We start from the raw sequence: 24164 nt of genomic DNA, 5'->3' as shown, positions 1-24164 counted from the left end.
GATTATTACTATTCCGTTAATGGTCATGAAAGCACATGTCAAGTCACTCATGCTCAGTGTGCCTCAAGGAGAGAAAATTGAAACTCCGCATGTTCTCACAGCAGATGCTTCTGGATCAAATGGCTTGTAATTACTACTTGGATCACTGAAGGGAAGTGAGTAGCAAAATCACAATCTGGCTGTCACCAATGGGCCCTCCACAACAGTTGCTGATAAAAGGAAAGTCTATTAGCAAGTGAGATGAGGAGAAAACACAAAAGGAGTTACATGCTCTGGGTTTTCTTAATAACAGCAAAATGTCATGGAGGAGAAAGTGTTTATCTCCTTCTTGGGCTGATGCCCGAACATCAGCTGATATGAAGGGAAAACAAAGACCTATGTATGTACCTATCTATCTATCTGTATGTGCATGCATGTTATGCAGGGTCCCACACTACTGACCCTATTTAAACAGATTACTTCGCTATGGTCAGGAGCAAGTGGTTTCATTCCTATTTTCCATTTAAAAAACCAACATTAGCATTTTTTTTCCCAGTTTGGAGCTAATGACTCATGGGACAATACTTCATTGACTCGCAGCCACAGAAAGTCGGGACACCCCAAGCCAATTTTCCAGGAGAAAGAGCCAAGGCCCAGGGGCTCCACAATTTCTGCAATGAAGCTGCTGGGGTAGCTGCCTTCCAGAGTCTCAGCGGGGGATTTGTTGTCAAAATCTCCATAACAAACACCTCCCTTCAAACACTGCTTGAGACTCATTATTACTCATCAAGAAGCATGCTATGAAAAGCTTTCATTTTGGGCTCGCCAAAATGTCCTTTCAAAAATGCTCAAATAAGGTTGGCTTTACTCCAATCTTAACAGATTTTGAATTAGGATGACTCACTGTTGGGACTGTTATATGACGCACCAATTAGAGTGGAATAGTTAAAAATGCCCGAGACCCCTCCCTCCCGACGCTCAGGAACTTGGCTGCCTTTCTTTATGGCTAATGGACATCATACACTGGCTATACACGAGAAGATGCTCTGTGCAAATTATCAATATTCTCCAACAATGATTAGCAGAGGAAAACTAGTGAGATATGATTCAACCAGCTACAGGCAGAATTTTAAGTCCCAGAGATACAAAAAAACAAATGCCCTTCATTCCACCTGCAACTCAATTTAAACCTAGTTATCTGAGTTCTGCAGTCCAGAAATGATAAATACACAATTAAAGTAGCCCTATATGTCAAAAGAATTCGTTCAGTGTTCCTACACCAGAGGCAATTCTTAGTTAAAATAGGAATAAATGTTTAAGTGTATATGCTTTAAAAAACAGATGCAATATTTTCCTCTCACTGATTATAGCGCCAATGGGACTTACCAATTAAATCACAAGAAGATCATCTAGTAATTTGAGCACAATTTAAATAAGCACTAAGCTTAATTCTGACCATCAAAAGCTTTTTTAGCAAAATTTATTTTCAAAGCCTGACGTAACTTCAGTTAATAAAAAATGCTTCCATGGCAGAATCTCTTAGCTTTCAAAGTAGGAATTTTAAATTATTATTTAGCGACGGAAGAGATATAACCTTCAAACTATGTTTTTTATTACAGATCAAACATTTCTTCTCAACTATTATTAAAGGACTGCACCTGATATAGACAATAGGCAGATTTATTAAACGATACTCTATCCTCAGCAGTGTGCTATGGACTGAGAATATATACATAATCATAAAATATAAACTATACAGAGCAAGGGTCCCAATTACAAGCCTGCCTGGGAGACACAGCTTCATCACATCACTGAGGGTAAGAGGTAGCAAACCAAAGAAACAGAGGTGTCCCCCACTTTTCTATAGTTCACATTGTGTCACTTCGCTTTCATGAAAGATCTGTTTGTACCTGTTAGAGCTAACTGAAAGAAATCCATAGAAGATTTTCACTCACTTTGATGAAATCAGGTGAAAAGCAGAAACACATTCAGTGCCTGTTTTGCAGCAGTAAGCCCTTCGAGAGACAGCATGCATGCGCGCACACCCCAGTAGCAAGAGGGACAGGGCCAAGGTCCTTCCCTGGGAGCTACACTTGTCATCTGAGCATCAACCCACCAGAGCTTTGAACTGTGTCTGAGCATCTGAGCTGTACCTCGATTTATTTTGTGCATCCTTTAGCAGGATGTGCCCTAAAGTATCAGAAAAGCCCAAAATGTTACTTTTTGGCTCTGGGAATGCTCAAAATTTTTCCATATAAATTAACGGTATTTGCTTCTTCACCTAATGCTATTTCAGTTTATGAAAGGTTTCACAGGAATGATCTACTTCTGATCCATGGGGAAACCTATAATAGTGATATAATTTTTTTAATCAAGTAAAAAAAAAAAGATGGTAATTTGATCTGGATTTTGAAATAGGCTCTGCAGTGTATAGAAATAAAGGGGCAGGGAATGGAAATGATTTATATTCATTTATAGAAGTCTGAGATTTTGATGGTATGATTTATAAAAAGGAAGTTTGAGGGGCGTCTGAGTGGCTGAGTTGGTTAAGCACCTGACTCTTGATTTCAGCTCAGGTCATCATCTCAGGGTTGTGAGACTGAGCCCCACATGGGGGCTCAGGGCTCTGCCCTCAGCTTGAGATTCTCTCTCCCTCTGCCCTCCCCTGCCCCTGCTCACACTATAAATAAATAAATAAACAAAATCTTAAAAAAAGGAAGGTTTGGACTTGGCATCCTTGTGGCCCCACGGTTGGTCAGATCTAGCAAAACGAGATCACCAAGAACAGAGAGGAGCAACGTAGCAACATGACCCCTGGCATGAACCATTCCGTCTCATACCCACACTCTTGCAGCCCCTGATCTCTGAGAAGGGGAGGTGAAGGGGAATGGGGCTTTGAGTGGAGGTTTTCTACCCCATCTCAGGACACCTTAGGCTGAGCAGCCCACTAGGAGCACTGTCAACAATAAAATAGCACACTGAACAGCCCACAGTCCAGGCCAGACTCACATGAAGGCAGAACAGGTAGCTGTCTGTGTTGTATTATTTTAGGATCACCAGAAAGTACCTCCCTTACCTCCCCTCTGGACCCATCAACAGTGTAATACTCAACCATTCCTCAAGTTTTTTCCAGCTAAATTGTCAAGTGGCCAAATTATCCCAATTAATTTATTAAGTAATACTGCCAACTTCTGCAAAAGCATATTAAATTTGTCCAAGCCTATTAAAATCAGGTTTCAACCTCTACAAATAGTTGAGAAGTTTATTGGACAGAAAACCCAAAATAAAACGATTTAGTGAAGAAGACAGAGAAATCGCTCAGTAACAGGAAACACAGCTGTAAGGGGAAGGTGTGGATTTGAAAAAACCCCAAAGGAAAAGCGTAAGTTTGTTTGTTTGCCCTACTCCATAATTCCATTCAGAAATGATTAATTCCACTCAGAAATGGTTCTGAGTTGTTTAGTCAGAAACTCTTTTGGAGTCTAGACAAGGACCCTCCCTGCGCTCAACTCCACTGAGGGCACTTGGTGATCCAAAGGCTGCTGATTCACAGCATGGATGTACTGTCTGTGTGAAGCTCTCTAACCACCCTGAGAGGAAAATGCAATTTTGGATTCACCAAACTCTCAAACGAGGGTAAGCATTGCTGAGCAATAGGGAAGTATAAATGGAAGTTGCTATTTTGATCTTAATCTAGCCATGCCACTTTTAAGATAGGGTTACCATGAATTTAGAGATCTTCAAAATTACTTGGCATTCTGAGGATCTCTCTTATTTACGCACTAGGGACCACATGAATTCTAAATTTATTTTCAAGAGATTCACATAAAGATCGTGAACCAGCACTGCCCGCTTAACTTAGCACTTGCGTCATCAACGTAAAACAAGATGGCTGCTACATACACAATGTTCCCCTCACTGGAGTTATTGGGAGTTTTGGGATTGCTGAGTTCCAGAAAATGCCTACCGCCACTTGAATCAAAGGCTAATGAAATGGCTCTGCAATGTTCATTTGGCAGCTACCCTTTTTCAGTATTTAAAATTTTATGTTCCATAACATTTTATAGAATCTTCACATCACAATTTATACTAATTACTACTCTACCACATTTAAAGTTTTAACTTTAAAGGAAAAGTTGCTTTTTTTACTTCCCATACGGTTACAAATTTTACTTTTCTATAATGTCATATATTATTCCAGTAACCCTGGATCTTCTTGATGTTGTTTTTAACCAAGAAGTACACATTTCTGAAGATGTGAAACAGAGCTCAAAGTTGGGCTCACGAAACCACCAAAATCAAGCTCGTAACTCTTTTCCGAATGTGCACAGAACAACAATAGGGAAGAAATATAGCTAAATATTAACAGTGGTTGTGTCTGGGTAGAGGGATGAGGAATAATTTCCTTTTTCTAATTCTTATCTTCCAGATTTTGTAGTGAAATAACAAACATTAAAGAACTGCCGTTTAAACATTTATGGATACCTACCCACATCTACGTCATTCAGTTACATAAATACAAATACTGCGATTAGTTTCCTATCTTTTTAAAACAAAAATGTTCAACCAAATGCTTTTGCTTCTCAAGAAATCTTACATTAAGAACATTTACCACATCGGATGGGATAAAGACCGTATTAGGCTCAGATACAGTTAGCTGAATGTCAACACTTAAGAAAAAGGAGCAAGTTATCAAGTTATTTACCATTATCATTTAATTATATAGAATTGACTGTCTTGATTAAAACCAAAATTTGCCTCAAATACATTCACAGAAGTTCAATTCAAAAATATAAGCCTAGCATTAGCCAATGGTATATAGGTGGCTATCATCTATAATGAAGAAATATTTTCCCACTTACAACCAACACACGATTACTTTACAATTAAAGTACAAGTAGAACCACAATTTAAAATGTGATATTCTTTTCCATTGTATAGGAGTATATAAAAATTGTACAGTAATATGCAAAACAGAGACTATGGAAAAGGGCTCATGTGTTTTTGTCCACCACTCCTCCTTTATGGTTCCAGGGCTATAAACAGGTCAAAGGAGTGGCTTCTATCTGTGATTCACGCAATTCACAAAACTAGGATACACAATCAAATAAATATCCATATAAAATCAGAAAATCAAGTTCCATGAGATGTGACCCTCTCTTCCAGATGACACTGGAAGCCTATTCAGAATAACATGTTAAAAGTAAAACCAAGAATTTCTTCAGACTTCATCACATTTTTCCTTTCCATTTAAATGATCAGATTAACACATGAAGAACTCATCTTTTCAACAGTCTTTGAAAAAATAATAATCCTAAAACATATTAATCTGCAACATAAAATTCATTATCATATACTATATTAATGTCATTAGGAACTACTTCAGATAGGAGTATTCAAAATGTTCTGAAGACAATTCACTATACGTGAGCCCCATTTCAGCGATGAGTGCTCACGTTATTTTTAAAATATTAAAACAGGGGTGCCTGGGGGACTCAGTCGGTTAAGCTTCTGCCTTCGGTCAGGTCATGATCCAGGAGTCGAGCCCTGCATCCGGCTCCCTGCTCAGGGGGGAGTCTGCTTCTCCCTCTCCCTCTGCCCCTCCCCCTGCTTGTGCTCTCTCTTCCAAATAAAATCTTTTTAAAATTAATTAAAATAAAACAAAATATTAAAACAGGTGTCTTTCCTCTAGGACACTCAGCAGCTGCCAACAGCCCAGTGCTACAGAGTCCTGGATCCAGGAAGATCGAGGCCAGCCCTGCCCCACGGGCACGGGGTGAACAAGGCTGAGGAAGTGACAGACCTCTCCACGCCTCAGGCTTCTCATCTCTAAAAATCTGATGACAAAATGCCTCCTTTGTGTCAGAAAGATTAAGTGAGAAGAGTGTCTAGCACTATCAATAGAATTTGGTTGCCATTACTCTATTATTAATTTGACATGTTTATTTTAACATCAAATCTTAGGGGGGAAAAATATTCTAAAGGCAATGAAAAGTGTGGATTCTCATCTGATTACATGTGCCTGGAGCTGCAGCTGTGAGCAAGGTGTGAATACCTTTCCGGAAGTGCCAAAAGGAGGCTGGGCGACTTGTGTGTTCCCATTTGGAAAAAGCCCATGCCAGGACCGCATTCCTCTGACTCAACTTTCATCTCATTCTTAACGGATGACGAGCATTTATGATCTGCTGACTATCAAGGATCTCCCACTAAGTCTGCTGTCCCTCCTGGCCTGAGGAACTCGCCTGAGTTACAGAAGGTCTTTTCTCCTTCCCTTTTCTCGCCAGTGTGTCCAGCCCTTTTAATGAAGAAAATATACCCTTCTTGTTTCTTCCTCGCTGGGTCAGTGAGAGTGTTCTTTTCCGGAGAGCAGAATCATCTCTAGAACATACCTAATTAAAAACACAGTTTTAAAAATCTTAAGACACATTATCTGGGGTGACAGAATTAACAGTTGCCTGAACAGAAGTAAGCCCTGCTTGCTGTAACCATCATGTGCTGGCCAAAAGCTACTGCATGTCTGACATACCACACGTGCATCCACCATTTGGCTATCTCTTATCTGGATAACGCCAGCCTACTTACAACATTCAGATCTCTCCAGGGCGGGCAGTGGGGCCGGCAAAACAATCCACAGAGCCCCCCAGGCTGGAGCTCTCATACTAGCCAAAGAAGCCAGCCACCCAGGAGCTGCTGTGGAAAATCCAGTGGGGCTCTGTGCAGGACAGACAAAACCCCCTTCGCTCAGCCTTTTCATTCTTCACACCCCTGTTGCTGCTCCTCAGGGATTTCCACCTTCCTGACTGTAGGACGTGAAACAGAACGGCAGATGCAGATGTGAATATTTCATAACCATCTACGAGGAGCTGGGTTCCTAGAAGTGGCGGCAGAGAAGCCAGGACTCTCTAGAGCAGGCTGCCTCCCACCCTCCATCCCCGCAGAGTCTCGCCCCCCACCCGGGGGGGCGGGGGGAGCCCCTGGGCAGTACTGGGTTAAGTCCCAGGACAGCTGAAGGGCAACCAGCTGGGAAAAGGTGAGCGTCCGCAATCCTCCCTGAATGCCACAAACAGCCCTTCCCAGGAACTTACCAGAGCATGGAAAGAAGAAACCGACAAGATGCCCAGCCTGCCGAGGGCCAGCTTGGAGGGGCGGCTGGCAGCAGCGAGGAGGCTCTTGGGGTTTGGCAGCTCCCCGCCTTGTAGGCTGGCCAGATAGCAACGCATCCTAAACAGATCCATGTGAAACTTCTCCAGGTTCTGCTCCCATTGCTGGATCTGTTTAAGAAAGAAGAGGGGTAACTGAAATGACAATGAGAAGTTTTCATGGGTCCAACCAAAAATATGATCCCTTTCACAAACTTCAAGAACAATCTGTTTCAGCTGGTGCTGCGTGGCTGAAATGAGCCGTCCCTGCTCAGCCCCTCGCAAGCCCTCCTGCCCAAACACAGTGGGTCAGACAGCACTGGACTTTATCAGGACGGCCCAAAACAGAACAAAGCCGGTGGTCCCAATCCAAAACCACGCCAAAACTGCATGACCTCTGGAGAACTCCAGCACACTAAGCCGGGCCAACTGAAGGCAGGATACACAACTGTAAGTCAGTTACTTCACTTTAATTTCCCTACACATCGCCAGCCTCCGATCTTAAACCAGATTAAGTGAACTGCACACAAACAGATGCCGTATAATGGACACACGGTCACGTTGCCGTGCATTCTGAGTAAACGACTCAAAGTAGTAAGAAGCAAATGGGCTTCAGGGGTAAAGGCAATTAGAGCTTTTACTCCTATTTTAAGTGTATTACAGAATAATCGCCATCTATACATCTGAATGAAACTAAAACGCGTTTTTACACCACTGAAATACCTATGTGCTTCTTCAAAGCTGAAACTGTGAACTGGTAAAGAAAGACAGTCAAATTCTGAGGGCCACTTTCCCTCCTTCCAAGGTTCAAAACACATTCACGTGTTAAGTATTACCTTCATTTAAAGATAAACCAAAAGGTGAAGAAGGCTCTAGAAACTTGCCAACACAGGGATTCACTGAATTCTGCGGTTTACAGAGCGGAGAGCTGGCCTTCCAACGGTAGTCAGAACAATCTCCACATTCAGGAGAAGGTCTGCAGCGGGGGCTTGTCATGAGGCTGCACATGTCACTTCCCCTGCACCACCGGCCGCATCACTGGTTTGGCCCTGGTTAAGCCTCCAAGCAGATTCTAACTCTTCACAGCAAACTTTCCAGGCCAATCCTTAATTCTGGATAAACGATATTTTGAAGGATCTCCAACACTGAACACTCTGGTCCCTTCAGTCTCTCCCGAGAGAAAAGCAATACAAACTCTGACTATTCCTCACCGCCCCCCCCCACCCAGTTTCTCTGGATCGATTTCATAGGAAGGTCACTGTGCACCTTCTCTACATGGAAGAAATACAATGGCTACCGGATCTAAAATGACCTGTTGATTCATCATGGTCTGTCAGCAAAACAACGAAGTCCCAGAGTATACCGAAAATTCTCAATGTCCACGGCAAATTTAACCTTGTGTAAGCTTCTGTACATCCGTATTAGCGACGTGATAGCCACCTGGTGTCAGCCTTTTAGGAATACTAGAACGACCTGTTGGCTTTTATCAATAAACTTGTCCAGGCCAGATACATGAGGAACCTACTCATGAAGTGTGAAGGCTAGGGAAGTTTACATTTCAAAAGCAACTCCAGCAATTCTGGTTCATAGCCTCAGTGAGGACCACTACACTAGACCAACAAGCCAGTCCAAGTCGAAACTACAAATCTCTTCTTGATCTTGCCAATTCTAGATTCCAGAAGTAACAAATGGCCAGTATGCAACCATAAACTGACACCTACCAGAAGCTGTAAGCCACAGTGAAAACTATACTCCCAGTTCTGCCTCTCACATATCTTCTCTAGGTGATTCCTGAAAATCCACCATTACAGATGCATTCTTTGTCTTCTAATAATACGTAGATGTTTCCAGATTGGGTAGTGTATTAAAGCGTATCCCTCCTTTATACCTCCACGTGAAACCGCTGTACAAGATAATTCCTAGGGGCTGTGTTGCGGATGGAAGCATCAGAGGACAGAAAACCAATCAGGCGTTGGATACCACAAGAGGAAGAAGCCCATGCCATCCATGGTGGAGTAAAAAGACAAAAATATAAAGTAAAACAAAATCTGGGTCCACGCCAATCATGAGAGATCAGGAAAGATGACACTCATATTTTCACTGAATTCTGCGGTTTACAAAGTATTTTTAAAGGCGTCACTTAACGTATTTATGTGACTACACATCAAAACATCACTGGAAAGTAAAGACCATTCCAGCCCAGCTTTACACAGGCAGTCTTAAAATCTTGCCAGAAACGCTGTGATCATCTTCAGCATGCCTCGACATCTCCACCCAAAACTTGGGACAAAATGCAGGTAAATTCATGAGAAGAAAACGGATTCAAATGCTAACGTCATTTGGAAGGAAGAAGAGCTTGGGGGACCCAGAGAGCCTAAAGCAAACCTTACAGAGATGAAGAAGTTCATTAACATATGCAATTATGTTTCAAGAGAACTAGCATTTCAATCAATACTGTACATGGTAGAGGTCGAAATTTAATTTTAAATTAAAAATACAAATGAGAAGGGACTTTATGACTTCTCCATTTCAACAATGCTTCCCACGTTCATCCTGACTCAGCCTTTGTGACAGATTGTACTCTATGTGTCAAAGTGACTGGGTCACCAGGTGTCCAGAGTTGTGGTCAAACATTATTCTGGGTGTTTCTATGAGGGTGTTTTTGGATGAGAGTAACATTTATTTAGTGCTGTTGTTTTGTTTTGTTTTTTTGTCTCAAGCACTGCTAGTATCTATCAGTTTCACCCTGGAAAAGATAAGCTTTCATAGAATAATTACTTCCTAAAGTTCATCTTTCTTTTTTCTAAATTAACATATAATGTATTACTTGTTTCAGAGGTACAAGTCTGTGATTCAACAGTCTTACACAATTCACAGTGCTCACCATAGCACATACCCTCCCCAATGACCATCACCCAGCCACCCCATCCCCCATCCCTCCCACCCCCTCCACTCCAGCAACCCTCATTTTGTTTCCTGAGATTAAGAGTCTCTTATGCTTTGTCTCCCTCTCTGGTTTCGTCTTATTTCATTTTTCCCTCCCTTCCCCTATGATCCTCTGTCTTGTTTCGATGTGGATGGAACTAGAGGGTATTATGCCAAGCAAAATAAGTCAATCAGAGAAATACAATTATCATATGATCTCACTGATACAAGGAATTTGAGAGAGTAACATTTAGATGGGTAGGCTGAGTAAAACTGGCGGCCCTCCCCAAGGTGATGGGTCTCACCAATCAGTTGAAGGCCTAAATAACAGACCAGAAAGGCTGACCCTTCCCCAAGGAAGAGAGAATTCCTCCCACCTGGTGGCCTTCCAGTTGGGATATTGGCTTTTTTTTCTGACTTTGGACTTGAACTGAACTATCAGCCCACCCTGGGTCTCGAGTCTGCCAGTCTTAGAATGGGAACAGTACTATTTTTGAGTCTTGCTGATGCTGCAGATCTTGGGACTTGGGTGTCTCCACAATCATGTGACTGTGTTCGTTATAATAAATCTCTTTATCCATATTCTTTCATACATCCTATTGGTTCCATTTCTCTGGAGAACCCTGACTGATCCAGCCTTCACCTCCACAGATTTCTACAGCAGAGTCAGTCATCATCAGCCACACAGCTGCTCCGTATTCAAAGACAGTATCTCTCTTGTTTTGAAGGCCGTGGTTCTCTTAGAGAGGATTCGCCAATGGAGGTTAAATGAGGATTTGTGGTTGGATAAGAAACAATGAAATACCTGATTTTTCTTTCGACAGACTCACCGAAGCTGTAGAGAAGGAACTGGGAGAATACTGGGTGAAAGTAGAGTGAGGACATGGATTCAGATGCTTGGGTTACTTAGAGGGAAGAGGGAAGCAAAAAGGCTTATCCACAAGCTCACACAGACCTCGTGACACTGAGAAAGTCTGTGAACATATGCAGTGAGCCTGCGTAGGCAACAGCATTACCACACCTTTGTTTCTCAGCAGAGGAAACGGAGCCCCCGGAGGGGAGTGACTCACCCTTCCAGACCAGCAAAGGCCCGGAGCAGATCCTGAGGTGAGCAACACGTGGGAATAAGCTTCTATCAGGCACTTACAATGCAGCCCCTGAACAACGTCTGTGCACTCTCTGAAACCTACCGCAGCAACTCTCATGTAAAGTTTCACCTGTCACCTTTACTTCTCCCCACAAATCCCCAGGTGTTCAACATGGAAGGATGTAAAACTATCTACTTGGGTGCCCTATTCTTACTGAACATTTTGTATTTCAGTCTTCTACCAGCCTTGATGTACAGAGCTCAGCCCAAGTTTTAAGCAATGTTTTTAAGATTTTGAGAGAGAGCATGCACAAGCAGGGGGGAAGGGCAGAAGGAGAGGGAGAAGCAGACTCCCCACTGAGCAAGGAGCCCAATGCCACACTCCCCGAGATCACGACCTGAGCCGAAGGCAGACGCTTAATAACCAACAGAGCCACCCAGACGCCCTCAAACTTTAAGCAATGTTAATGAAAAAGATAAACATATTTTATAATTACCCCTCAAAAGATGAATAAAGTAGGAGATAAAGATACATTTTTACAAATGTAAAGGGAGAAACAGAAGACAGTTTTGTAGCTATTACAATTCTACTTCGGGAATTTCCATCACCATCATCACTAATACAGTAATGTTACCTGACATCACATCAATCAGGGAATTTCTGGAGATTTTTTTCTGAACATTATCAAACACTAAAAATGCCCAAAATCAATTCCCTTAAACCAAGACTGTTTTTCCTCTTTTTCTTTTTCTAAGTTCCTTAAATACTGATCATTGTCCCTAGACATTTCTTTTATTTTTTAAGATAAATATCAGGACACGAAAACAAACATTCAACTTCTATGTAGACTGAGCTTTTATTCCTTCTAACATCCTACACAAAACAGAAAAATGACATGAAGAAAACTCGCTCTAAGGAATTAACTTCCCCCGCAAAAGAAAAAAGTACTAAGAACAAAATTAAGAAGGAAACCTCCCATTTTTTAAGCAATATCATGAAAACAGTGCGGAAGTCTCCCCTCTATTGCTAATACGCTACAGTCATTTAACGAGCTCAGGTTATGGTCTGCTGTAGAAAGTGGGGGGAGAGGGAGGGGAGGAAGCCTAGTGCTAAAAATAACAGATGAATAAGTGATACATAAAAATGATGACAAGCACATTCCTGCCACACCCAACACCCCTAGAAAAATATTTTCAATCATTTAGTCATTTGATCACAGTATTTGGTCATTTGTTCCTTACGAGGTCTGTCCTAAAAGTTCATTTGTTTTTCCTTTTTGGTTAAGCAGGATGAACACCTCCCATGCAGTTATTTTCCAAGCACTACAACCTACCCTTCTCAGAAGAATCATCTAGTGACATGGATTACACTGAAGTTAGCTAGTGGTTAGAACAACCAGCTAAAGTTTAGAGAATGTGTTTTGTTTTTCCCTCTGAGATAGACTTCACATGCCATAAAATTCACTCCATTTTATAATAAATACACTTCCCATCAAATCAAGCCTAAAAATCCAAGTTATGGAAATCATTCAAAAACTAATTTCGGGGGGCAACTGGGTGGCGCAGTCGGTCAAGCCTTTGACTCTTGGTTTTGGCTCAAGTTGTGATCTCAGGGTCGTGAGACCGAGCCCCACGTCGGACTCCATGCTCATTGTGGCGTCTGCCTGAGATTCTCTCCCCCTCTCCCTCTGCCCCTCCCCACTGTGCACTCTCTCTCTCAAATAAATAAATCTTAAAAAAAAAAAAAAAAAAACTAATTTTGGGGCACCTGGCTGGCTCGGTCAGTAGGGCATACGACTCTTCATCTCGGGGTTGTGAGTTTGAGCCCCATGTTGGGTGTAGAGATGACTTAAAAATAAATATATATATATACACAGGATAAATAAAAACTAAAACTAATTTCAATTTTATACAAAACCATTCATCACATGATTCATCAGCAAGCAAACCACAATCTGATTCATTACTGAGAGGCAATACAGCCCAGTGGTTAGGAATGCACTTTATGGTCAAACCCTAGCTCTACCACTTGCCGGCTGTGTGACATTAGGAGACTTATTTAAGCTCTCTCAGGGTCTAGTCACTCACCCATCAAATGAGTGAAACACACAACTGTACCTCACATGGCTACTCTGAAATCACACATGACTGTGGCCTGAGACAGGAGCCCTGATAAATAAGCTCAGGGGCCATGAGGATGGCGAGTGAGGCCAGAGAGAGGATATGTTAGGTGGGAATGAAAAAGGGAAGGCCTGAAGGAAAGAAGCCCAGAGCTGGCGTTGAGCTGGGGTGGGACCCACACAGGGGCCCAGTGTGCCACAGCAAAGAGGACAGGAGACATGGCCCACACAGAGGAGAGCCCAGTGTGCCACAGCAAAGAGGACGGGAGACACAGGTCCACTCCCACACTACTTCAGGCAAAGCACCGGGGATACAGAAATGGAAAAGTTACAGATCCTTTAGGAGTTCATATTTCAGACGAGGAGCAGCCTTAGACACAAGGGGATAATTAGAAAACAATGAGCTGAGGGCAGTGACAGAGACCCCAAGAATTAGGGGGTATAAAGAGGTCCCTGCGGGAGTGGGCAGGAGGGACGTCAAGGTCAGCTCCCTGGAGGAAGTAACCCCTAAACCGTTCATCACGGATGAGGAGGGATGAGCCCAGTGAAGGCCAGGGGGTACCTGGCATGTCTGTACATGATGTGTGGCCTAAATGGGACTTCTCAGCCTGAAGAAAAAAACCAAAGAAAGGGGTGGAACCTGAGGGAAATTTGGCACTGCTAGATAAAGGTAGGAGAGGGTCAGGGGCTTTTATCTTACAAGCAGTAGAAGCCACTTAAAGGATTTTTAAACAGGGCAATCACAGGATCAGATCTGCTTTATAGATGCATACACTCCGACTTCGTATGGAAGACGCATCTGAGGAAGGGAAAAACGGACAGCTTTTGCAGCGGTCCAGGGAAGGGAGAAGACAGCCCGATGTGTCCTCCCTCGCTCACCCGCACACCGTGTGCCTGAAAAATCAAGCTGCCAGGCGGCACCACGGTGTTTCACGCTGCCTTCGCTCACGCGGACCTTTGGCCTGGCATTCCCTTCTCCATTACTCTCCTGATTCACTCCTCGCTCTTCAAGAAGCAATCCAGGCAGCCCTCCTGCAGGAAGTCTTCCACGGCTACACAGGAGGCCAAACTTCCCATTTTGTCTTCCACAACACTCTGGAATATCATTTGCTCTGGATTCACTAAATTATGTTGCAATGATATGCTTCACTGACTGGCACCCTGCTAGACTGAGAGCCCCAAGGGCAAAACAGCATCTTCTTTGAATCCCCAGTGTGTGCACACTTGCCTAGCCCAGACGGGCACTTACTAAATGTTCACTGAGCTAAACGGAATGCCCGGACTCATCGCCTCAGACCCCTTTCACCAACACCGCCCTCTCTCCAATGTTTTATTCCCCAAATGGCTTCCCACACTCACACTCCATATCGTATTTTCCTCAAGGCTTCGTTCACTTTGTTCCCCTGCCCCCCACCACAGTGTCCAATTGCCTAGATTCAATCCATCCTCTTTACCAGTTTGAAACTTTAAATATTTAAAATGAAGCCCACGTTTCACGAAGCCCTGAGGCAGCCCCGAGCCCATGGCCCCAGCCTGCTGCTTCCACTACATCCTCTGCCTCATTCTGACTGCCTCCTCGACCCGGGCCTCACGAACCACCGGGGGTGTGGGGGGGTGAGGAACACACAGAACGCATCAGGATGCGGGGAAGCCATCTCGGGGGGGAGGGGGGGGCGGCGCCAAGACCACCGAAGAGTGGTGAGGTTTTGTCCCTGTTTACTTGTTTAAAATAATAAACGGGAAGGAAAATAAAGTACTAACTGGACTTAATTTACAGCCCTTCCTCCCTCAGAACTTCAAAAGGAATCCAGCATGTGGTTGGCTGCACGGTCTGCTCCACACTGGATCTGCTCAAACGAAAACTGCGTCATCCTGCCTGCCCCCCAGAATCTCCAAAAGGCCCTGGGACAAGCCCATGGGACGGTCTCTTTCAAGCAGAGCACGGTACCACGCCATGCTATGAAGCTCAGCCACCATTACTAGCCGAGTGTCATTTTATCTTTTTATTTGGAAAGGGTGCATACAATGATCTTCTTCACCCAAACACTTCAAAGAAAATCTGTTCCAGGGACTTTATCATGCATGATGTAATGGACTCTGTAAGTTCTGCTCTTACTAGGCTATAAAGGACTCTCTCTGCGGTTCTTGGGGTCTCCGGGGGGAAAGCGCTACATAAACATTTTTTTATGTAAAATAAAATAGAGTGACGTTGCGAGTTTTAAGTGGTAAGCGGAGAAAGCACAACTGCTCTTTTGACGAAGTTTTTAAAAGGTAGTTTAGAGAAAACTATACAGTTACGGGATAGTCGAGAGATCGTGTTCTTACTGGTCTTGATTTGAAAATACCTTTGCCTTTGTAGCTTTGCCCAACATTCTCTAGTCAAAGATCATCTCATAAAAATAAATCTAAGCATGTGCTTTTTTATCCCCTTTACATTTCATACTCTCTGCGCCTGCAAGTCGGGAGCTAACAGCCCTCTTCACAACCAGCGGGCAGATCAGCGTAGGATACTGAGCATAGCAAATATAATTTGTGGCACCCACCACAAAGACCTCTGGGAAAACAGGACCCAAAGACAACCCTAAGAACCGCCGATATGGGGGCGCCTGGGTGGCTCAGTCAGTTAAGCGTCGTCTGCCTTCAGCTCAGGTGATCCCCGGGTCCTGGGATCGAGCCCTGTGTCAGGCTCCCTGCTCAGTAGGGAGTCTGCTTCTCTCTCTCTCTCTCTCTCTCTCTCCTTCTGCCCCTCCCCACTGCTTGTTCTCTGTGTCTCTCAAATAAAATCATTAAAAAAAAAAAAACTGCCAATATGGTGAGGAGAGTATTTTCAGGTGGAATTTTTTTTTTTTTGCAGATTTTTTTTTAATATTATTTATTTATTTATTTGAGAGAGAGAATGAGAGAGAGAGAGCATGAGAGGGGGGAGGGTCAGAGGGAGAAGCAGACTCCCTGCTGAGCAGGGAGCCCGATGCGGGACTCGATCCCGGGACTCCAGGATCATGACCTGAGCCAAAGGCAGTTGCTTAACCAACTGAGCCACCCAGGCGTCCCCAGGTGGAATTTCTAAAGATCAATCCCGACTGTTCCTTATCAGAAATGTACAAGCGCAACATGAGAAGGTAGCTGGGTACAAAGGGACAAGGGGGAGCCAGGGAAGGAGGGAGGGGTCAGGCAGGGAGAACTGAAATGAAAACTTCAGTAGTATCAGGACAGTATGCCTAAAATAACTAAAGTAAAGATTCTGACAAAGAATGCATAATGTGCTGCAAGTAATAATTCAAAGAGCTTCCCTTCAGGCCATCCAACCATCAGAGACTCTTGGATATGTGTTCAGTTTATGTGAAAGGAACTCCCCTCCCACAGACATCATTAATTAATCATCTGTCAACTATAAAATACACTTAATGAAACTGCATTTAACGGAATAAAATTACATTTAATGAAAATGTGTATTTTTTTAAAGTCTGCTTGAACTTCCTGTTGCCATAAAAAGGAAAAGGAAAGCAAAAGGGGTAGAGGTGGGAGGGCAGGCCAGGAGCCTCTGAATGTTGCCTGATTTCCCTTTTCTCTCCCTGGAACTAATAAGGACCTAAAGACTCCAAGGTGGACATCCCTTCAGAGGACGAAAGTATGGCTTCAAAGGTAAATATTAGAGAGCCAATAGAAGTTAAAACTACATTTCCTCCCATATGATCACCCCGAGATTGTTTTATTGGAGCACCATGAACACTCTGAGACATGTGAATCCACAAGTTTCACCCTCTGAGGATAGACAGACTATCACGGCTCCTGGATCCTAGAAATTCAGGACCACACATGAGCCGCGGTACACGGAAAACTGGGATAACCATTTCTCCTCCGCAAGCTTTCTGGTTTGCCAGGTAAACTTGACATAGCATCACATCTCTCCACGCCACACAGACCGAAGGCCGGGTGATGGGGGCGGCCTCGGCACCTAGCTCTTCCCCAACATGAGCAGGGGAGGCTGCTCAGTCAGGAGTAGGGGGATGGCAGAGAGAACGCAGGGTGAGCTCCTGGGGGCTGCACTTCCTCCACAGTGGTGTTCCTGCCAAACTCCCCAAGACCTGCCACCTCCCCACCTTCTGCCTGACAACTCCCTTCTCAGATCCTTGTTAATTGGTAGTTCATAGTTTGCTAGCAGGTACTCTTTAGATAAAGGGCACATTCTGTTTGAGAACAGTTCAATTCAGGAGTGTAGGATACTCGGAGATTCTACAGAATGATAGAAATTATATACTCTGAAATACATTTTCCGTATAAATTGTGAAACTTGGGTAGGGTCCCTCTGCACCAGGCCCTGGTAACCCCACATGCAGACCAGTGCCATCCCACCAACTAACGGCTCTCCCTGTGTCCACCTGTCCTCCAAGCCACTGCCTGATTAATCTTCTAAAGAGATGACATTCATCCTGCATTTAGGAAGAGAGATGCTAAAACTTTCACAGCCACATGCCTAAGGGCTTAGGGTGCATGAGCAAAGGAAAACAGATATTTAAAAGCTGCGTCTCCTCCTCCAAAATGCAAAAGCACAGAAACGAGGTATTTAATTCTGATATGAATGTGGAACTAGACCAGAGAAAGCATTCTCCTTAGCACCTTACCTGTTATAAACAGAAAAAAATATATACCGTTTTTTTTGGAATCCACAGATGGGAATAGTTGTTTCACACCAAACCGTACTTCCCAAAGCCACCCTCTGTATTAGAATCCTCTCTGTCTAATCTTCTAGTGGTTTTATAATAAAAATTTTGGTCTGAAAGGGACAATATAGGAGAGAATCAGCCAGGCAAGAAGGAACTAATCAATATCACGAAAAACGACTTGGTCACAAAATATTCCTTTGGATATATAGAACAACCAAAGGTTGTAAATAAAGCCTATTACATCATCAATGTCATAAAAGTGCTGCCATTAAGTTCCTGAAACAAGAAGCCACAGAAACGGTCTTCCCCAGAGGGGTATAAGAACCATCGCAACCATTTGCATTCAAACTCAGATTTTTGCTGCAAGTGACATGAGCAATGAAAGACAACACACAAATAAGTAGTACCTGGTTTTCTATGGCCTTCCTATTCTTCGGGTCACTCACGATGGACAGCTGTAACTCTGCCATCTTTTTCATCTTGCTGTCCATATCTATCTTCTGAACGAGGTTCTTGGTCTGGTTCTTCAGGAGCCGAACCGTGTCCTCTTTCCCATGCTTCTTTGCAAAAAGGGATGCGCAAGCTGAATGTATGGCAGTGACCCAATTTTCCAGATCTGTCTGGCTAGTGGCCTAAACACGGGGGGGGCGGAAAAAACCTATTTGGAATTGTTTTACCACAAAGTACTGTACAGAGTGGGAGGCTGGGCTTTGATGTGTAAAACTCAGGAAGTACCTTCACCTCATAAAAACTGTTTAATTTCAAAAAAACACACAACCACTCAGCTCAGGTTCACTGGCTTCCTTGACTCCGGAGGGTCTGAGACAATGCCCAGAGCACAGCAGAAATAATCATGTAGCTCCAAATAGGACAGGACGACAAACTACAAACAAGCCATGAGCCAAGAGCAGAGGAGTAATCCAAACACCAGGGAATGGTCACTTAGCTCAGTGTCTTCACATGATGCTGTGCTCTAAAAGGTGCTTATCTTCATAATTTTAATAGGGTGAGAAAAATATTAGGGCTTAAAAAGTTAAACTCTGAAACCTGGATATGAAATTTCATCGACAGTATGAACTAAATTATGAAATGAATAAAAGCATTTGGGGGGATGTACACAGCATTAAAATAGTTGTCTTTAAGCACTGGGAATATACATAAGGGTTCTTCTTTCTCTGCTCTTCAGTTAACTTCAGACGCAAGGACTATATGCAATTTTCACATAAGAAAAGATCTTAAAAATAAAGCAAGTTTGAATAAAGTACAATGGGCAATTATGATTCTTAGCAAATTATTATGATTCCACTCCCCTGATGTCCAGAAAAACCACACACGTTCAAGCTATGGGTTGATCCTTCAATGATCTCTGGGATCATACAATAGGACCTACTGGAAAAATTTCTTAGAATTAGGGATATTTTGCCTGAATCACAAAATACTCATTTCACACTTGCCCCTGAGAAGTCCATGCAGATTTTTAATTTTTTTAAAAAAAGATTTTATTTGAGGGAGTGAGAGAGCACAAGCAGGGGGAGTGGCAGAGGGAGAGGGAGAAGCAGGTTCCCTGCTGAGCAGAGAGCAGGATACGGGACTCCAATCCCAAGACTCATGACCTGAGCTGAAGGCAGCCGCTTAACCGACTGAGCCACCCAGGCGCCCCAGTCCATGCAGATTTAATCTAATGTTCTTACCTTCCCTACAATTCAGATTAACAGCAATTCATTACTTGGCTTTAAAGCATCATAGAAAGTCTAATCAACCTTTCTGTGAAGAGAAGGAAAATCAAATCTCAGGCCCTGAATCTTGTAAGTCAAGTTGGGGACAACAATGAGGCTAGAGGCCCAGCCAGTTTACCTGGTACTAGCAACAGGAAACCCTATGCAGAGAATTCTAGATTCCCAAAGTCTGCAGAGAGAACACCAAGTTGTTCTACAGGGCTCCTGAGACCAGGAGTATCCAGGACCAATGTCATCGAGACACCTGAACCAAGGACCTATGAGGGCTTCCATGACCCTTTTTGGTCAGATATAATCTGCAGCCCAAACTGGGTCTATACGCAGCACTGGACTGAGACTGGGAAGCACTTCAGAAACATACTTCACTTCCCTCACTTCCACCTCTTTTGAGTTAATCAATAACAGCACCAATAGTTATAGTTAGAAACAGTTAGAATTCCTTTAGCACTTAACACACAGAAATAGCACTTAACTACAGAAATAGTTAGAACTTCTTTAACACTTAACACATGCACATTATTAATCCTTCAAGCGATCCTATAAGCTGCTGTTATCCTACTGGCCGAAGGATCCAACGCTCAGAGCAGTTAAGTCCTCCAAGATGGCGTACACGCCCAATGACAGCACCAGGATGTCACACCCAAGGCTGACAACAACACCTTGGCATCCCACCATGCTCTTCAACGATGCATTTGCTAGAAAACTGCTGAAAATCGTAACAGCAGATAACTTGAAATTTAACATCCTCAGGCCACTTCCACTGGAAAACGAGACCTTACAGCATTTGTCCATAAGGCTTTCCTGAAAAGCTTCTTTTTTTCACTCCCACTGGGATTCTTGGGAAAAATCTAAAGCTCTCCTAGTCATATTCTGTAGGCTTCACTTGAAAGCCTCCACTCCGGGAATTTCAGACCTTGCACCACTAGATCATGAGCTACACCAGAACGAGGATCACGATTTTTCTCTCTTCATATCCTCAAGACCATCCCATGGGCCACAGCTTGGCACTTGAAGGGCGTCCCAAGAAATGCTTGCTGTATGAATGACTGGATGAACACAGGCCCCATGGCACCTGACAGTGAGCAGAGGCCAATTCTCTTGCTTAAGCCTCAACCAAAGCCTACCTAAGCTTTTACCCTATTTCATTGCTAAGCTCTGCCTCTTCATTCTGTTCCTTCTTGTCCTCCTAGTACACTCCGTCCTTGGGATTGGAGTCCCTCGTACTGCCTTGACCCTCTGTCTAGAAAGCTCGGCAGTACCTGGAAAAGGTAGACATCTCCAAAGGAGTTGCTGAGGCAGAACACGTTTTCCTTCTTGGGATGTTCTGGGACAGACTGCACTATGCTGTCTTGTGCAAACAGTGCGCACCGAGGGGCACTGCTCTGATCCATGGAATTCTTCCCATAGGTCTCATAGAACAGCAGGGTGCAACCTACGAGAGAGAAGCAAAATGAATCCCTGACACAGTCCTGAGGATCTAGGAAAGTAGGGAGAAGGGGAAGGGAGGGAGGGAGGGAAGGAGGGAGGGAGATGAAACAGCCAACCATGTAATACAAAAGGGAATTCTGGTATCCAAAGTATGCCTCGTTGTATTAGCATAACTCAGGGTAAAAGGAGAGGTTTTTGTAAACAGGATATCACAATAATAACAATACCAAGCATTTATCATTGCTTACTCTGTGAGAAACTCTTCTAAGTTCTTCAATGGCTCATTCAGTCCCCACAGCAGCCCCAGAAGGTAGGTGTGGTTATTAACCCCATTTTACACATGAGAAACTGGAGAGGTTATACCCACTGTGCAGGTCCCACAGCTGGACTGTGGCCAAGCAGGGACCTGAACCCAGGCACTGACCCCAGAGCCCTCCTTCTCAACAACAACACTGCATTATTTAAGAGATCTGAATGTAGGAAGAAAACCCATTAAATAAGGGAGCTTCTACACTTACAACTTGTGGTAACAAGAAAATGAGTTTACCTGCAGAACTTTGCCATTTATGAGAAAGTACCCAGTTAATTCTCCAAATGCCACATAAGATAACCTAATACTGGTGTATTCTTTTATCTCACAATAAAAGGAAATAACACTATAAATTTTACTAGTTTAAATGAAGAGGGGAAAATGAAACTAAATATCCCTCGATTTACAACAGGACGCTATATGACCCAGCAATTGCACCACTGGGTATTTACCCCAAAGATACAAATTTAGTGATCCAAAGGGGTACATGAACCCCAATGTTTATAGCAGCAATATCCACAATAGCCAAACCATGGAAAGAACCAAGATGTCCATCAACAGATGAATGGATAAAGAAGATGTGGTATATATATACAATGGAATATTATGCAGCTATCAAAAAAAAAAATCTTGCCATTTGCAACGATGTAGATGGAACTAGAGGGTATTATGCTAAGCGAAATAAGTCAATCAGAGAAAGACACGTATCATGTGATCTCACTGATAGGAGGAATTGTTAATCTCAGGAAACAAACTGAGGGTTGCTGGAGTGGTGGGGGTGGGCGGGATGGGGCGGCTGGGTGATAGACATTGGGGAGGGTATGTGCTATGGTGAGCGCTGTTAATTGTGTAAGACTGATGAATCACAGACCTGTACCTCTGAAACAAATAATACATTATATGTTAAAAAAAGAAGAAGAAGAAGATAGTAGGAAGGGAAAAATGAAGGGCAGGGGAATCGGAGGGGGAGACGAACCATGAGAGACTATGGACTCTGAGAAACAAACTGAGGGTTTTAGATGGGAGGGGGGTGGGGGGTGGGTTAGCCTGGTGATGGGTATTAAGGGAGGCACGTTCTGCATGGAGCACTGGGTGTTATATGCAAACAATGAATCATGGAACACTACATCTAAATAAATAAATAAATAAATAAATAAATAAATAAGATGCTAAAAATGCTTGCAAATACATAGCTTTCCCCCAATAAGCTAATGAATTATTGTAGATAGAAGTTATGAAGGATCTACTTTGATAATTAGATAGGAGTGCCCTCTAATTATTAGATGCAGTTCTTAAGCAAATTCTAAAATGCTCACAAGTATGTTCTCCTGTTGAAAAACCTTCATCCAATCACCACTTCTGAGCACTTCTCATGTGCTGAGCCCCAGCATCCAAATATGGCCGATAAGGTCCCCATCCCCCTGCTCTGCACAGCCTCTTACATTGATGGTAAAGAAGCATCAGCTGCTCTCAGCAGCACTGCGAATGAATGAGGTCCACTGCACGACTGTTTTCCCCTCTGAGTTAGGAGTCTTCACTCATAAAAGTCTAATGTTTTAAAAAAAAAAACTATTTCAGGCTAGCCAGTCTCACTTCCTCCTTCAAAAACCCATCTTAATCCGGACAGATAAGTTCAGATCCTGGAATCCAGCGCAGCACAGAAGCCAGGAGAACAAGATGCTGGCAGGTAGCTCTGCCCTCAGAAACAGCATCGCCGGGACAGCACTTTCCAGAACCCTCGGCGGTACTTAATGATCTCAAGAAGCACTAGCAACCCTTCTTCCTGCAAACAAAAGGCATCCACACTAAGGCTAAGAGAGGCTTCCAGAAGAAGGGAAAGCAGCAGGAGGTCTCCGGCCGGGTCTGCTCCTGCGGAGCTGAGCCAGTCTCTTTTTGCAGGCACTGATGCACTTAGAAACAATGTCCCCAAATCCTTCCATCAGGAAAGGCCTGTCTGACTGCTGCTGAGTACGAAACCTGCCATTACCTGGGGACCCAAGGGCCAGGGTCAAGGTGACAGACCCATGCCAGTTCTGCCCAGTCCGAATTCTTTCCGATGGGTGAACATTCACTTCCCAGCTTCCCTACCATTGTACGCCCAGCGGCTGTGGTTTGAGTCATGACATCTAGAGGAAATGAACACAACCTTGGGCAGATGCCAACATGCCGCCAACTCGAACGCCCCATCTACCGTGGCAGCATGAAACCAAAACAGGACATGTCGTGTTAGACCCAGGCCAGGATGTAAAACCGTATGCACGATTTTGTTGCTATCGAATTTAAAGAACAGGAAATCAGTTGTAAATCTATGACCTCAAAGTTAACCTCATCTGTGTCTCCAATGCTGGGGCGATAAGGCTGATGGAGAGGGGAGCACCCCTGTCCGTGGCGTCTCCTGCCCCCACACCCCCCAACCCAGGGCTGCGGCCACCAGCCCTGCCCGGTCCCCACCAGGACCCCGTGTTGGCCTGGAGGGCTGCTGGTGGAAGTTCTTCTCGCCACGGTAGCAGAAAGAGAAAACAGACTGGAACAGCAGTAGGAGTATGAAAATAGATGAAGTACCAGTAGAAATATCACCAGGGGAAAAAGAGAACTGGTCTTGTCTTCCCTCAAACCCACCTTTTCCTTGATACCCTCCCAAGCCACACTCATCACACCATCCGCAGCTGCCCTACCGCAGGGCAGAACCACCAGCATCCCCAAACTACTGCAGGAATCCCTCTCCTGACTCACCGGAAAAGACATATGGAAAGCAGAGTTACCTGTGTTAAAAATG

General features: G+C 43.8%; 1 protein-coding gene across 3 annotated transcripts in view; it reads right to left on the bottom strand.

The window, feature by feature from the left end:
* Positions 1 to 24164, bottom strand: part of TIAM2 (TIAM Rac1 associated GEF 2) — a 225615-nt gene that overhangs the window by 70122 nt on the left and 131329 nt on the right. For all 3 annotated transcript variants that reach the window (XM_081829177.1, XM_081829179.1, XM_081829178.1), the window contains 4 exons: positions 20910 to 21082; positions 18322 to 18546; positions 7065 to 7250; positions 6222 to 6368 (listed from right to left, as the gene is read on the bottom strand). In XM_081829177.1, coding sequence (XP_081685303.1) covers positions 6222 to 6368; positions 7065 to 7250; positions 18322 to 18546; positions 20910 to 21082 — 731 coding nt within the window. The remainder of the gene's footprint in view (positions 1 to 6221; positions 6369 to 7064; positions 7251 to 18321; positions 18547 to 20909; positions 21083 to 24164) is intronic.

The sequence above is a fragment of the Leptonychotes weddellii genome, chromosome 8, assembly GCF_054177405.1.
Source record: "Leptonychotes weddellii isolate Sample4059 chromosome 8, ASM5417740v2, whole genome shotgun sequence".
NCBI classification, from domain to species: Eukaryota; Metazoa; Chordata; class Mammalia; order Carnivora; family Phocidae; genus Leptonychotes; species Leptonychotes weddellii.
This window is presented reverse-complemented; position numbering and strand designations above follow the sequence as displayed.